Raw genomic sequence first — 16492 nt, 5'->3', positions numbered from 1 at the left:
TATATATATATATATATATATATATATTATATAAAGAAGAAATATATAATAACACATATTACAAAAGTGATTGGTACAAACAAAACAATAGAAACAGGTAAAAAAAAATACAATAAAATCGGATTACAAACCTTAAATAATCGGATTGGACCTTCAACCATAAACATTCTGAAACTCCAAACTGATCGATGTGATAATGGTATTGTTGACGGTATATTTAGAGGACATTAACATCATTTTATAGTTTGGAATTTTTTAGTTGAAACAATTAATGTTCAATAAATCATAAATTGTTATTTTGTTTATGCTTATTTACGAAAGGTATATATATATATATATATATTGTATTTATTTTCAGTTATATTAACGAAAAGGAATAAATTTGTATTTAACATATTCCATGCTATACAAATAAAAATGTTTTTATTCTTACTCTGATTTTATTATTCTTTTTTCTATTTTTAGAAGTTTCAAAAAAATATTTTCTATTAAATTAAATGTAATTTTTGTTTCATATTCTCATTAATAATGACATGTGTCATCCTCCCGTGAAAAGAAAACACTTTTATATATACGATATCTTTATTTTGCATATTCAAATTCTATCGATATTTATTTCTATTACTCTTATATTAATTTTCTAGAGTATTTATATTCATAAATATTAAACCGGTGTGTATATATATATTCAGAATAAATTGTTTTGGTTTAAATTACTGTAGGTCGAGATAATAGAATCAAATTTAATATTATAAACTAAATCATTTATTATGTTATTATAAAATATTTTATCTTAAAAATATGTTATGTAGCATTAATATCCACACCTTTCTCATTAATTTGTCTACATGAAATTTTTGGGATATGAATTTAAGAGTTTGATAATGAGTTACGCTTTACTTCAATCTGCGTTAACTCCTAACACTAACTTCTTGCATTAAATATGTATAAATACATTGATTAAAAAAAATGGGACACGTATACAGCTCCCTTACTTTTTCCATGAGGTTTGGTCGATATGTTCTATGCGTAGAGAGAACACGTACTTTATTTCATTTTAGGGCTCCACGCGCCCAGCCTCCATTGACCATAACATAAATGCAATACATATATTTCACCATTTAGCTACGATTTCTTGGGTGAAAAATTTTGTAAGAACACGTACTCTGTCCTAATTTGTACAAATATCAAAACAATTATTTTTAATTTCTTCAATTCATTAGTTTAAAAAAAATACTGGATGTTAAAAAGATTTACGTGTCAGTAAGTTTTGAAACAGAAAATTTATGATATATTATTATCTTATTATAGATCATTATATAATTCGTTTATTATCTTTCCATATACCATTCAATCCTCTAGTTTTGAAATTGGTAGCAAATTTTAATTATAGAGAAAAAAAAGACATAAATTTAACTACAGAGACAAATAACAATTTTAGTACGTAGTTTTAATGGATAATCTTTTTATTATATTGCTAAATAAATAACAAATCAAAGGAAACCCGACGTAAAAATATTTCAGACCACGCCTGAAATTAGATACTGAAATTAAAACTACAAATTCATATGACAAAGAAATAAAATGATCTCATATATAATTAAAACAAAAGAACTGCCATTTTAATATAGATATATAACTTATATTATACGTTACATCACAGTTTAAAAATTTCTACTATTTTAAGTATATAAATTTGCTGAAAATATAAAATGTTATAAATCATATAAGAGCACAGTTTTTTGGTGTCAGACTGACATCGCCAATTACCCGCCACACGTCTCCTCTTCTTTGCTCGCTGTCTGTTCTCTGCATGTTCACAACTTTGCTCTCGCAATTTCCCATCGTCAGATTTCGCGCAATTCTCCTCGTGAAGCTTCTCTTCAATGGAGGCCAGGAGCTGGGTTGCTGCGATGAACCTTAATTTCTCATCTTTTCACCTCTCTCGGCCTCCTGTCCCTGTCGCTCGCCTCCTAAACCCCTCTTTCCGACCAGAGAAACTAGGGTTCCGATCCAATTCTAGATCAAGCGAAGCTTCCTCATCCAGACAAGTGACATGTGTCTCGAAAGACAACGCGGAGAACGTGAATGCCGTCTCTGTGAAGCCGGTCTACGTTCCGACACCGAGCAATCGCGAGCTCAGGACACCTCATAGCGGGTGTGTAATTTCACTTCATTTTCTGTCGATCATTTGATTCTAAATCGTGTTTGTGTTTCTGGGTTTTTGCCGTTGAATCGGAGATTCGGCAACTTGTGTGTCGTTGCTACGTTTACGGTGTGTTTTGAACCTTTTTTTTTTGGAATTCGATGTTTAGCTCCTACAAATAGGAATTTGAGTTCTTGAGATTTGCAACATAGTGGTTAAAACTAGTCATTCTGGTTGTCTCTTAACCAAAACCAGGTACCATTTTGATGGAACGACCCGTAAATTCTTCGAGGGATGGTATTTCAAAGTCTCGATACCGGAGAGGAAGCAGAGCTTTTGCTTTATGTATTCTGTGGAGAATCCAGCATTTCCAAAGAAATTATCGCCATTGGATATGGCTCTGTATGGACCCAGATTCACCGGAGTTGGGGCTCAGATTCTTGGTGCTTATGACAAATACATATGCCAATACACGCAAGAGTCTCAGAACTTCTGGGGAGGTGAATTCTCTGTTTTTTTTAGTCTTTGATTTGCATGAATGCACAGCTTGATTAACCTAACATAACATTTACTGATGCATAGATAGGCATGAGCTAGTTTTGGGAAACACGTTCGCAGCTGTGGAAGGTGCAAGGCCTCCAAGTAAGGAGGTTCCTCCAGAGGTTGACCCAAAGCTGTATTATCTTCTGTGTTAAAAGTATACTCATTTATTTGAAGGTGTTCCTTTTTTATAATCAATCTCGTTGGACTTACTAAATCATAGTTGGGTGTAGGAATTCAACAAAAGGGTGTCGGAAGGGTTTCAAGTTACTCCACTCTGGCATCAAGGTTATATTTGCGACGATGGCAGGTATCAGCTTTGTTTCTCGTTGGAGATTGTAATCTGAAAGTTCATCTTTTTCTGGTGAAAATTCTGTACAATTCTGAATTTCCTACTTTTTCTGTAGTTTAGGACTGAACCCAAATTCGTGAGTGTGAGTAAACATATTGTTTAAATTTCAGGTGAACAATAGTTTAGCTAGTATTTTGATGTGGTTGATTTTATGGATAGATAACTCAGCATGCAGATTTTTTAGTTAGCTAAAATGACCAAGCTTTCATCAGAAACTAATCTTGAACATGAGCTCGATCTGCATGCAGGCTACACAGGAAGATATGGATTCATGTTGCAATAAGTGTTTTGACAGAATGATATTTATTAAATTGGCACAATATATGAAGTTCTGGAATCAGATCTTTTTGTCTGGATTCGTTTTCTGCCTGAATTGACTTTGTATTTGCAGGACAAACTATTTGGAAACAGTTAAATCCGCTCGCTGGGAGTATAGTACTCGTCCTGTCTATGGTTGGGGTAATGTCGGGTCTAAACAGAAGTCCACTGCAGGATGGCTTGCAGCTTTTCCTGTATTTGAACCTCATTGGCAGATATGCATGGCTGGAGGCCTATCAACAGGTATAAGCTTACTTGTTCGATCATTTTATTGGGAACTAATTCCTTATGCTTAATCTTATTCGCCCCTTCTCTTCATCGGGAGTCAAACTAACAGGGACAATGATAAAATAAGAAACGAGTTTCTGCAGAAAATCATCTGCTTGCCCTTTTTCCATATCTTATCGAGATTGCGTATACACCAGAGATTAATGTTTGGTCTCCCTTGTTATGTAGGATGGATTGAATGGGATGGTGAAAGGTTCGAATTTGAAGATGCACCATCTTATTCAGAAAAGAACTGGGGTGGAGGTTTCCCTAGAAAATGGTTTTGGGTAAATATGTTTGTACTTTTTGAACATTCCCGTGCTACAAACTTTGGGCATTTCGTTTGATTTCATTCACACACATGATGTATACATACATGTTTATGCGTATACTTAACTTGTGAAATTGTAAATTTCGGTAGCTTTATTAGGTCTCTCATTGCAGGTCCAATGTAATGTCTTTGAAGGAGCAGATGGAGAAGTTGCTTTCACTGCAGCTGGTGGGTTGAGGCAATTGCCCGGATTGACTGAGACCTTTGAAAATGCTGCTCTTGTAAGTACAGTTTATTCGGTGATGAGCTCTGTGAATAGTAATATCGAAAACTGTAATACATCGGTCTTTGGTCATTGTTTGCCCTTTCCTGTCATGGCTTGGAAAGAAGAAACCGGTGCTTACTGTAAAAAGATGTAATCAATGTATTATGGCAACAATCTTGTGACTTGAAATGTATATAAATGGTGCAGATTGGTGTACACTATGATGGAATCTTCTATGAGTTTGTTCCATGGAATGGTGTTCTGAAATGGGAAATGACTCCATGGGGATATTGGTACATGACAGCAGAGAACGAGACCCATGTGGTAAATAATCTTTCCTTTCATTTCATTTCATGTACTCTCACTTGCATATAGCAATGGTTTTATCTCCCCGCCCGAAATAAGAGTTTCATGACATCTTTTGCCCTTCTCCGAGATTCTCACCTCGTCGGTTCATACCTAATAATATGGTGGGTGGACACGGGTCGACCACCTGGAACTTTTTAGGGTTCCAGTCTTAGCCTCGTCGTCACCATGGGGGCATTTTATTTCGATGTTGGCTTCACGAGGTCCGGGTACCCGTACGCTGAGTATCCTCGCTGAAGTCGGGTACCCATGACCATGAGTACCCGAAGCCGTGAAAATTTTCTCAATTCCATTGACTCTAGTGATATTTGGTAATTTTATACGAAAATACACCTAGTATTTATTGTAAATACATTAAAGTATCAGTGATATAAGCATCATTTTATTCTTGCTTGGTATCCACGGGTAACCCGTCCCATCCTAGTTCGGAAAAACCCGAACCAGGTTTTTGGCCTCATCACCTTCGTCTTTAGCTTTGTTTGTAATCAGGTACGCACATCTCGGGTACCCAGAAACCCGCGGGTCTCGGGTATACATGCTCAACCCTACCTAATAATATCGTTTTTATCTTGAAACAGGTTGAAGTAGAGGCACGGACAAACGAAGCGGGCACACCTCTACGGGCTCCTACCATGGAGTCTGGACTTGCTCCTGCTTGTAGGGATTCCTGTTATGGTGAACTGAGGTTGCAGTTATGGGAGCGGCGGTACGATGGAAGTAAAGGCAAGGTAAGCACTTATAAAATACACGCCTCTATCCCCTTTAAATTTTGATTCCCCTAAAACTCTTGCGTTTTGAAGTTCTTGATGCCTAGAATTTAGTGTTGGCTTGTTTGTTGGTTGAAATGTAAATGGCCCGTTTTGGAGACATGAAAACGAATGTCAGGGTGGGGGTGCGGGTCGGGTATCCGAGTTTTCTGGAGTACTTGACCTCGGCCTTGCCTCGGCTAGAGCATCTAGCATTGGCCACGTGAGGGCTCAGGTTACCACGGATATAGGTACCCGACTGATGAAACCTGCTCAAACCCATGGCTCGGGTCCTCGTCAGCGAAAGACCCGATCTCTCCCCGGGATCTCGGAGTTCGGGTACCCACGCCTAACCCTAGTTTCGGATGACGGGGTATATGCAGGGGATATTGGACGTGAGGAGCTCGATGGCGGCGGTGGAGATAGGAGGAGGGCCTTGGTTCAATTCTTGGAAAGGAGAGACCGACAACACTCCGCCCTTCCTCAAAAACGCTCTCCAGTTTCCCCTCGACCTCGACTCCGTTTTCGGTTTGGCTCCTCCGCTCAAACCACCTGGTCTCTAACACTGTAACTGTTTAGCTTTTGGTTTAGTTAAATTTATTTTCAAAAGAATTTACATAAAACATTGACGAATCTACGGTTATTAGAACGTTGCAATATTCAGTATTGGGAGATAGTATCCAAAATACCTATATTTAGACTTTTTATTGGTTATATCATTCTATCGTTATACAATTATATAACTCTAACTGTAGACTTGACCGAATATTATCAACTGCAACGATCTTTTGGGCATTTGTGAATTTTAAAATTGGGTTATGAAATTGTTATAGAAGAATGGTTTAGTAATTAGAGAAATTGACAAAATAATAGAAAAGGAAAAAAAAAAGCAAAGTGGGGAAATCATCATTAAACTCGCCGCTCCCCCTTCCCTTAAAAATGGGCTTTCCCTGTCTTGTCCGTTCTACTTTCAAATATATTAAAAAACTGTCGTAATTATCAAAAATATTAAAAATATTTCGAATTCTCGTCGCTATTCTCAAATCCAAATCGAATTTTAAAAATTTGAGTATGTCGTATTATCATAATATCGGATACATTAAAAACATATAGATTTATAATTAAAAGCCATTTAGAACATTGATCTAAATAAAAGGGCATATTTTTTTACCAATGCACGTACGATCACTTATAGTGAAAACGCACGCACGCACGCATATAGTGGGAGACAAAAGACAAATATATATATACATATAAGTTCCCTTATATCAGTATAAAAGTTCCATTATATCGATCCGATTTGCTTTCTCCGCAACATCATCATTCGTAAGCATTATGGCTCCCCCATCATGGGATGAGCGTTTCGGTTCCAAACCGTACCAAATCGAAAAATTAATTATATATATATATATATATATATATTTCAAAGTCTAACTGATTAATCCAATTAAAAGCGAGATTTTTCTTTTACAAAAACGAATGTTGTATTACGGAAATGAATAAAAAAATTTTTATAAAAGAAACAATAAATATAACACAATTTCATATGCAGTAATAGTATTAGTTAATGCGATGGGGTTTGTAATCTATTATAGGTGCTCGAATAAAGATGCCATAAATGATGGGATAAAATCATGATTACTACAAATATTGTTTTTCCATTGAGTATATTTTATTATTATAATAAAGTGAGAGGGCACATTCATGTAATTATATATAACTATTTTTGTGGAAATTAATGATGAAGGAGAGTGAGTGTTCCTCGTCGTGCAAAATGGACAGAGCAGTTTTGTGGCCGAAGCTTGAGAACATAGAGGAGGAGGAGGAAGGGGAAATGGGTACTATGCCTTGTAACACGACCACCTCCTCGGAGGCGCGTGGGTCAAACGCGCCGCCGCATGAACCGGAGACTCCGACGGAGATGATGGAGTTTCTGGGGAGATCGTGGAGTGTCTCCGCCGTGGAAATTTCTAAAGCTCTCTTCAACAACAACGACAATGGAGTTCATCGTCTTCACAGCTCTCTTCTTGTTGCTACTTACAACGAAGATGAAGATGATGATGACGAAGAAGAAGAAGATTCCATTTCCATGGCTTCTTCTCGTGACTCTGTAAGCCGATCTCTCTCTCTCTCTCTCTCTCTCTCTCTCTACGGAAGAAGAAAGATAGTGATGAAAAAAAAAACTAAATATTCGAAAGAAAACATGTTACAATTTTTTTATTGCAATGCGATCTCAATATTTGTACTTGTTGGTCCATTTCATTAGCATAGAAAATTACAGCTTTTTCCTTTTTTTAAAAAAGAAAAGTGAATAAAATTGTATGAATTACGACAAAATAAATGGTATCGTATTGTTATTACTCGTTTATCAAATAAAGATGGGTCGATGCATGTATTTTTTTTACAAGTTTATATAATAAAAAATTTTAATTTCACTAATCATTACAGCTGCTTCCACATCTGCAACTGCAAGGCAAAAGTAGTCCAATTTCTCCAAGAACCGGCAGAGAAATGAAGGTACCGATTATAAACCGGCTTTTTGCCGGTTTTCTGTTCTAAACCGGAAATATCCATAGGAAACCGACATTAAACCAACCAAATCAATCTCGGTTTACTGAAATTACGGGAGAAGAAAAAATATCATTCTAATTCTCGTGATATATTATATGCACACACAAAAAATTTGGCCCCATAATGCTAACGAATTTTAAACTTCTGACCACTATTTTAACCATAAAAATAATCGGAAACAAAATAATTATAAATATTAATAGCACAAACTTCAAAAATTGCATTTTGATTTCATTTTCATTTAATATATTTCAGCATTTGTACAAGTCCGTGGTAAGAGGAAGAACAGTGGGACGAAGGTTGAAGGACCAAAAAGAGAAGAAGAAACAAGAAACTCGAACGCGAAACGCCCAGATCCATGCCGCGGTCTCTGTCGCAGCAGTAGCGGCCGCTGTGGCCGCAAACGCAAACGCCAAGGCCATAGAAGTGGAAGCAAGTGTTAACGGCCATGCCACATCGGCGGCGAATTCAACGGTCGCGTTTGCGTCGGCCTCCGCACTCGTGGCATCTCACTGCATCGAGATGGCGGAAGACGTAGGGGCAGACTATAACCAAATAGTTAACGCCGTTAACTCATCAATAAACGCCAGGACTAACGGAGATATCATGGCGTTAACTGCAACTGCTGCTACAGGTTCTGTTCTTCATCATCTAGACCCTTAAAACATATCTGTTTCGACTAAATCCGAGGTTCTGTAATGATTCAGCGTTGCGAGGAGCTGAGATCCTAAGAGCAAGACTGCAGAAATTCTACGGGACGACAATGTTTTGTCCAAATAATGGAACCAGGCAAGGCAAAGAGCTGTACACTTATACAGCATTGAACTTTGTATCTAGAGGAGAAGATCTTCTCAAACGTACCCGAAAAGGTGTGTGTATATATATATATGTATGTATGGTATATACTATGTATATATGGATTTCCGGGTTTGACTCGGCTTTCCGAGCAAGTATAAGGATGTTCATGAAATCAAAGCTTGAAATTTTGGTGGCAGGAGATCTTCATTGGAAGGAAGTATCTTTCAACATCAACTCGAATTGGCAAGTAAGCCCTTTCGTAACATCCCGAACCAAGAAACGTTCGCTTTCTTACCGATTCCTGAGGACGAATATTTTCGACGTCGGATTTTTTCTTGACTTGAAACAGGTTGTGATCAAAATGAAGAGCAAACATGTTGGAGGGACCTTCACAAAGAAGAAGAAATGTAAGCTGCAAACAGATTCTGTAAACAAAAACGAACCGTTCAAAGGCTCACCTGTTAACGAAAGTAACGGCCTTTTCTTTTGGCGTAGGTGTTGTCAATGGAATATGTCGAGATATCCCCAAGTGGCCCGAGAGAGGACAAGAACAGAACGTTGAGCGAAAAGCCTATTTCGGGATAAAGACGGCTGAAAGAGTGATCGAATTTGAGTGTGGGAGCAAAAACGAGAAGCAAATGTGGGTTCAGGGGATCCAACAGTTGCTGAACTCTCTTGAAAAGTTTGCTTAATGGTTTTTGTGAGTACAATGGGTTCATGAAAGAACCCGTGTGGTTGGAGTAACAATAACACATATCACATACTTGGTGGAAGGTGATTTTAAAAAGAGTAAACTTGTTTCATAATAATTATTTTATAATAAGATGACTATTCAATAATGTTTATCGGTCTTCAATCTTGATATACAGTAAATGAAAATAATGAGGCACATAATTTCCTAAAGATATGCAGACTTCAAAAGGGTAAGCAACAGATCAATCTCGAGATCTTCAACGTAAGAAAAGAAATTGTGACATCCATTTGTGTCAAATATCAATTTTGTATTGCTGCCAAGTCTAATAAAAACTTCACAGTAATCAAAACAAACAGTTTTGTATGTGATGAAAAAACGTTGTGTCGTTCTTAAATGAAGCAAATGAACGCCATGATGTTTATGTTGCATAAACACGACAGAGCAACCAAGCGCGCAAAGGCTAGCTCGTAGCTCCTCTAATCTAGTGTAGTGTTCCTCTGCCGCCGAGGAAATTCCCGTTTTCCTCCCGTGAGTGATCATGTGGTCTTCATCTCGCAAGCCTTCGCAGCCTCAATCTAAGGTATCATCTTCGATTTCTCATTTTCTGTTTGGCTCCCGAGAAAGTGTATGACAAATTCCTTGTAGCAACTGAGAAAGTTCCGTCTAAGAACTGAGAAGAACGAAGGAAAAAGAAATGAAACTGGAGCTGTCGAAAGTGTGAAGTAGCTCAAATTCATTAGAGGACATTCCAAATTCGTTCATAGGTTATCGATAATTTTTCATGGGTACTCAAGAATTCTTCATGCTTTTTTTTTTCCGCGTCGAAGTTGTGTGTTGGGGTTAAACCAATTTGATCATTTTTGTTGAAAGATCGAAACTTTAGAGTAATAGAAATCAGTCATTCGCTGCCTTGAGAGATGAGTGGTGTCAATTCAATCAACTGGCTCACTCTATACTTTCCGAACCAGAATTCTTCTTCAGTTGCAGAAACTGTATCATGGTCCCTAACTATGTTCTTCTTTGTGTTACATGATCATGTATGTGTTTTTGGGTGAATTTGGAAGATCAGAAACAAGAGAGGGAGTGGATTGGTGGGAGTTTTAAGGCAGAGAATTTCATACCGGGGATTGTGATAGGTTTCATCCTTGGTATGTTGTTAGATTTGTCCAAACAAGTGAAATCCCCCATTGGAAAGAGTCGGCTTTTATCGAGCAAAACCCAGAAGCAGAGCACTGTGTCAAGCAATGGTAGTGACCAAGAGCTTAAAATGGTTCGTCCATCGTACTTCTCTTACTGTGATGAATCTTTTACTTTCACCGGATTCAGTCATTGCTCCCTTGTTTACTGTTCCTTTTTTGGTTCAGTTCAAATTAAGGAATTCTCTATCTCTCTCTCTCTCTCTCTAACATACTTTCATATCACATAGTAATTAACCAACATGAGTCCTTTTTCATGTTACAAAGTGCCCTTGCACCTATTTCTACTCCGATCCCATCAAAAGAGAACCTTTGTGTGATTCATGATATTTGACATATAGAGATGGTGATACATGAATAAGCGTTTTATATTAACTTTTTCCGACTTTCCTGGTAGCAGGTTCTGGTAGTAAGGCAAGACTTGAAGATGAGAGCAGGCAAAATCGCCTCACAGTGTGCACGTAAGAGCCCAAAGAACTGTATCTGATAGACAATTGAACTGTATCCGATAGACAATTGATTCATGCTAAATCGCCTCACAGGTTCTGGTAGTTTTTGGTTGATTTTACATGTTGTTTTAAATTTTCATCTCCAATTTGCAGACGCTGCAACTGGCATGTATGCAGAGTTGATGCAAAGGTGAAACTCCCCTATGGTGATTAGAACCTCGTAAGTTTCGATCATTCCAGAATTTATTTGTATATTTGTATGTGATTGTTGTTTCAGTGATCGATACCTCTTGAGACGGTGGGAGCAATGCGGGCAACCAAAGATAGTCGTCACTTGCAAAAATCAACAAGAAATGTAAGCAGGTGATCTCTTTGGGAAAACAAACAAAATGCACATAAAGATAACTTTGTTTCTTCCATTTGTCTTGGCGTTCTTCTTCTTCTGGTCCCGTGCTTGAATTGAGAGATACAGTTCTATCTGCTTTCAGGAATAGAATCATTGAATCAGCCGAGAATGTCGGCCTCCCGACTTTTGTTGTCGCTGATGCTGGAAGAACACAGGTAACCGGCGAAATCTTAGTTCTTTTTCATGATTACTAAGAGCTTTTTAATTGGAAGTTTTTAGCTTATTGGATCTTCTTTTTTGTGGGGAAAAGAGTTGTGACCCGAACCTGAACTTCTTGATTCAGATATGTATGAACATCTAGAATCTTGTCAAATATATCCAAAAAATCATTTCATTAGTAAGTTATAAATAACCAGTAAATTAAGAACCCTCTATAAAGTCGAAACATTGCTATTAGTGGGATCAAGGAAAAAAGGTTATCCTGATTCAGATTCTGATTCAGAAAAAGTCTTATCCTGATTCAGAAAGAATCTTGCTCATCCCTTTCTAGCGTCAATCTTGTGCCAAGATCCCTTTTTTTTTCTCTGATAATGAATGTTGCATGTACCAAGTTCCTCTTGAATTCATGAAAGTGAAATTTAAGAGCTTTTGTGTGATTATGGCAAGCTTGCAAATTTCTCTACCATGCAACTCACGGTACCTTTTTTTTTTTTGCAGGTTGCTGCAGGATCAAAAACAGTTCTTGCCGTCGGACCCGGTAGATATACATCATCTTTTCCGGCCTAAAACTGACCTCTCTTAAAAAAGATTCTTCGTAAACCATAGTTTTAGCCGATTTTGATATAAAAGCAAAATTGTCTTGTCTAATAAAAAGTTTGAAGTGGTTAATAACGATGTAAATAGTTAGAACAAGGTGTTTACTATTTGAAAATAAAAAACGAGAGTTTAATAACCTGAAGCAAAAAATCTTAAAAACTGTAGTTTTATCCGATCTTGATAAAATTATAGTACAGACAGATGACTTGGTTGGGGACTCGAACTGGGTTGATCCTTTATAGTCAGATGACTTGGTTGTTGAACATATTTGTGGGTATTTTTCTGCAGGACCGAAAGAGTTGGTCGATTCAATAACCGGCAGGCTTGCCCTTCTCTGACGGTGCTTCCCTCCTTTCGGGGTTCGATGATATTCTCGGTTTTCGGATAAATTCTCGGGCGAGGCCTAGTTAATGTGGTCTGATCTGGTTTGGTTTAGGGGTTCTAGATTGATTGCAGAGGTGACCATAGTTCTCTGGTTTAACCCTATGTATGTGATACACTACTTAGTACACAATGTATATTTGTTGATTATGTCTGAAAATATTTCAAGATTTTAGAGTTGGTAATAAGTAAGATTGCCTTGAATTTGAATCTGTTAGACCAATATTTGCGGTTTTGTCCAAATTGTGACACGAGTTTCTTTTTTTTTTTTTTTATGGTTTAGAGTCTTTGTTTTTCGCGTTCTTGATTATCATTTCGGTTTGGTTACATGAATTCCAATGTAAACCGAATAACATGTAATTGTATCGCCAATTGAATATGATCTTTTTTTTCAATTAAATTAGTTGATACAAGGGAAACTTCCGAGCGAAGGAGAGGGTCTGAGAGTCCCGGAACGAAATCGAGGGTACGTACTGGAGCCGCGTTCGGTTTGGAAGAAGCTTTCATAGTTTCTGGATGGCCAAGAGACTTCCTTGATGGCAAATCTGAAAATTTGCTGAAGATTGGAAAATAACCGAAGTTTAAGAAAAACCAAGTGTAAACCAGGACTAGAACCTATTGAATTAAGGCCGGTATGGATCGGTTTTGGTACCAGCGGCCATATTCTTTCGGTTTCGTTTGTTTTTCTCTATAATTTTCCTCCAAGAACGTTAATAAATAAATAAATAAATAAAAACTGTGGAAAATATGTTCAACATGTTTCCTATTATTTCATAGAAATTCACCCTCAGGCATTTATATTTCATGTTACATGTTCTTCATGAACACAGTGAAGATCTATAGGGTTTATTCCGATTAGGGTTTGCTTATGTTTATATTCATTTCGTTTGGGTGTGTGTGTGTGTGTGTGTGTTTGCGTGTAGTGTACCTTATCCTCTGTTCTTTACATTTTTTTTTTCTTTTTGTTTTTGTATTGGTGACTTTGAGAATGGATTTGCTTTTGATACGTTCCTTCTTTTGAGTAACGTCGAAGTTTCCTCAAGATTTATGAACAATTCCGTGGACCGTCATAATTTCGCATTATTACATTTATACATTATATTTACACACATCATATATATATATATATATATGTTGGATGATATATTACACATATATAAACATGCACACATCATTACGATGTGTGTGTATATATATATATGTGCGTATGGGTGTGTGCGCCTAAAGCGCCATACCAATCTTAGTAAAATTTATGCTTCAAGAGATTTATGGGACGACCGACCTTGTCACATGATACGTGAGTATTTAGGCTTTCCATCCTCATGTAATTTAAAAAGTCAGTCAATTTTTCCATGTAAGAGATATTGAAATCGATCGAGAGCAAACCTTTTAATAGGATTAACAAAATACAAAATTAAATAAAGAGATTTTCGTATATATGGTTAATTATAGAAAGTTCATATATATAACAATAAATTTATATATTTTATACAATTAAAATACATCTCAACTCGGGCATACATTCAACATATTTGGAGATAAATAGATAAATACAATATGTATATTAATGTGCAATTTGTAGGCATATTCAACTTTACCCACATGCCCGTTTAGGTTTTTGCATGAGAATATTGCATGTGAGCACCGCAAGCTTTGCTTTGCATTCCCCTTATAATAAAAATTATTGAATTATAGATATACGACTTTTGTGCTGTGCAAATTTTGTTTTTATTCGTTTACGAAATTATAAAATTAAAGAATCTGATTTCCTGGAAAATTGTCAGATGAAAAATATGGAAATCAGCTTTAGAAAAATCCAATGTAAACGTTTAAATACTCAATAAATATATTGAATTTCAGTAAATAATTTCAAATTTAAGTATACAATATAATTGTCAAAAATAAATTAAACTAAGATTATACGGATTAGCATTCGTCTCGGATCTTGGTTTTCGGTGAATGACGTTATTACCCATGCGGACCTTTGATCATATGTGTAAAGAATAATATTATCTGATTTTATAATAGAAACTGTTATACGTCGGATCTTTATCAATTCAATAAAAATGATCAATCCATTTATTTCTAATATACAAATTAGTAGTAAATAATTTCAAATTTCATTTTAGCAGATACTCCGATGCGAGGGGATTTTGCAATGTCAAAGTTTATCCTCAAATTGAATTATTCAATTGATTGGTTGTTATATAATAATAAATATATAAATAAATTAATTGTTACATATAAATGCAGTAGAAGATATATATATATATATATATCAATTATTCTTTAAACATTTTGATTTTTTATTTTCCCGAACCGAATATCAAAATCAGAGTTATCACCTTATACAACTAGTCTTGATCAGAAGAAAATTAATTAAAATATTAAAATTAATGTCAAAGAAAAGATCCTAGGAAAAAACAGAAACGGACATTTCCCACGTGGAAAACACGACTTAGATCAGCTGTCCGAAATGCGGGCCCACATGCTGATGGATCAAGAAATCGTCACCGTTGGATCTGACGTCACCCATCAAGACCCTCTCGCGGCGGAGCTGAGTCAGCAACTCCTCCGTCCGACGCAGAACCACCGTATCCTTCTGCTGCCGGAGCTCGAGAACTTTCCGGTGAGAGTTCGAATGCTTCGTCATCACGAACGTGGGGCTGGCCGCCGGCCTGTACTCCGGCACGAGCCTGCCGGATTTGTACCGCACGCCGCAAGCGTTGCATAGCGTCTTCGGCCCCATCGGCCCCGTCCTCCACTGGGGCGTCTTCTCCGTCTCACAGTGCATACACCTCCGTACACTTCCCCCATCCGCGGCCACGGCCACGGCCGAGGAATCTTTTCTCCTGGCTTTCTTCTTATGACATACCACGTCAGTATCAGGCGCTACCACGTCAGCAACGTGGCTCGACCCGGTTGGCGAAAACGGGTTGTCCACGGCGAGGATAGAGGTGGACGGCCACGTGGATGCGGCGGCGCGTGATCTCTTGCTTCTTGCTCTGGCCGGGACGGGAGCGTCGTCGTTTTGGCTGATCACGGGTCCGGGTCGGGTTTGAGAAGAGGGGTCGGGTCGGGGATCTTTAAAACCGGACAATAAGTGGAGCTTGTCTTGGTCCTCGCTTGAGAAGGATTCTTCCACGAAATTCGATAGCCATTCTAGTTCCGCCAAATCCTCGCACTAATAAATTTAAAAAACCGTTTTTTTATTAAAAATAAATAATTGAAACCAAAACAAAGGTAACAAGAAAAAATGTTGGTAATAATTTACGTGATTTTTAGTAAAATCATAATCATTCCTAATTAATTTTCCCGACAAATCAAAACCGTAAATTCGGAGTACTAATAACACACTCATATAAGTCCGAAATTTATTGTAGAAAAATAAAACACAACTCTAGTACTATGTAATAACTAAATAACTCTATCCTCTGTTCATGCAAATTACGTTGCCCTAATTAAATATAAACTAATAACCATGGAAGGAACTGAACAAACATCGTAAGAAACGAATCCCAGAGACCCGTTTTCTATATTTGGAGCATAAAATTAGGAAAGAATTAATCAACGGGATTAATATAAAATATTAAACAAACGAATTTTACCGGAATTACGCAGAGGTCGCCGGAGATTTCAGCGGCGTCGGGGAAACTGCGCTCGCAGGCGGAGGAGGAGTTACAGCTATCGGCGACGACGGATGGGTCGTTAACGTCGTCAAAGGCGCCGTCATCGTCGCCGTTGGAGAAGTCGAGGAGGTCGTCGACGACGAAATGGTCGGGGCCGTTACCGGAGACGAGGATTTCGTCGTGAGTCTGCTGCTCCATCGGTGGGGAGAGATAGAGGAGAAAACGAGGGCTGGTTCCGTTATCCTCTGGGGACGACAGTGTTAGTGAGGAGAAATGAAAACGAGAGAGAGGTGTTTTCGGTTTTGTGTTTAGGAGAGTGAATTTAGAGAGAGAGAGAGAGA

The 16492-nt window shown here is 37.4% G+C and overlaps 4 protein-coding genes across 8 annotated transcripts; 3 read left to right on the top strand and 1 right to left on the bottom strand.

The window, feature by feature from the left end:
- Positions 1-1759: 1759 nt before the first annotated feature.
- On the top strand, positions 1760-5978 carry LOC104803808 (tocopherol cyclase, chloroplastic). Of its 3 annotated transcripts, XM_010527872.1 has the most exons (11): positions 1760-2158; positions 2402-2646; positions 2729-2808; positions 2920-2996; positions 3430-3599; positions 3813-3910; positions 4068-4175; positions 4367-4483; positions 5104-5253; positions 5411-5522; positions 5655-5978. In XM_010527872.1, exons 1-11 carry the CDS (start codon positions 1887-1889, stop codon positions 5840-5842), a joined length of 1617 nt encoding a protein of 538 aa, XP_010526174.1. In that variant the 5' UTR covers positions 1760-1886; the 3' UTR covers positions 5843-5978. The 3 variants fall into 3 exon arrangements, with proteins under 3 accessions (XP_010526174.1, XP_010526175.1, XP_010526177.1); XM_010527873.1 differs by lacking the exon at positions 5411-5522; XM_010527875.2 differs by lacking the exon at positions 5655-5978 and having other exon boundaries at positions 5392-5457.
- A 1010-nt stretch (positions 5979-6988) lies between these two features.
- On the top strand, positions 6989-9483 carry LOC104803807 (VAN3-binding protein). 2 transcript variants are annotated; one of them, XM_010527871.2, is made up of 7 exons: positions 6989-7381; positions 7720-7788; positions 8098-8476; positions 8550-8711; positions 8841-8887; positions 8990-9047; positions 9136-9483. In XM_010527871.2, the coding sequence occupies exons 1-7, from the start codon at positions 7010-7012 to the stop codon at positions 9330-9332; spliced, it is 1284 nt and encodes a 427-aa protein (XP_010526173.1). In that variant the 5' UTR covers positions 6989-7009; the 3' UTR covers positions 9333-9483. The 2 variants fall into 2 exon arrangements, with proteins under 2 accessions (XP_010526173.1, XP_010526172.1); XM_010527870.2 differs by having other exon boundaries at positions 6991-7381; positions 8838-8887.
- A 322-nt stretch (positions 9484-9805) lies between these two features.
- Positions 9806-12771, top strand: LOC104803806 (peptidyl-tRNA hydrolase 2, mitochondrial). 2 transcript variants are annotated; one of them, XM_010527868.1, is made up of 8 exons: positions 9806-9914; positions 10404-10604; positions 10931-10991; positions 11133-11169; positions 11257-11334; positions 11468-11540; positions 12043-12082; positions 12430-12771. In XM_010527868.1, the coding sequence occupies exons 1-8, from the start codon at positions 9873-9875 to the stop codon at positions 12477-12479; spliced, it is 582 nt and encodes a 193-aa protein (XP_010526170.1). In that variant the 5' UTR covers positions 9806-9872; the 3' UTR covers positions 12480-12771. The 2 variants fall into 2 exon arrangements, with proteins under 2 accessions (XP_010526170.1, XP_010526171.1); XM_010527869.1 differs by lacking the exons at positions 12043-12082; positions 12430-12771 and having other exon boundaries at positions 11257-11342.
- A 2054-nt stretch (positions 12772-14825) lies between these two features.
- Positions 14826-16492, bottom strand: LOC104803805 (GATA transcription factor 9). The gene is made up of 2 exons (XM_010527867.2): positions 16131-16492; positions 14826-15706 (listed from the first exon to the last, which is right to left on the bottom strand). The coding sequence occupies exons 1-2, from the start codon at positions 16347-16349 to the stop codon at positions 14981-14983; spliced, it is 945 nt and encodes a 314-aa protein (XP_010526169.1). The 5' UTR covers positions 16350-16492; the 3' UTR covers positions 14826-14980.

Source organism: Tarenaya hassleriana, unplaced genomic scaffold, assembly GCF_000463585.1.
Source record: "Tarenaya hassleriana unplaced genomic scaffold, ASM46358v1 Cleome9, whole genome shotgun sequence".
NCBI lineage: Eukaryota > Viridiplantae > Streptophyta > Magnoliopsida > Brassicales > Cleomaceae > Tarenaya > Tarenaya hassleriana.
This window is presented reverse-complemented; position numbering and strand designations above follow the sequence as displayed.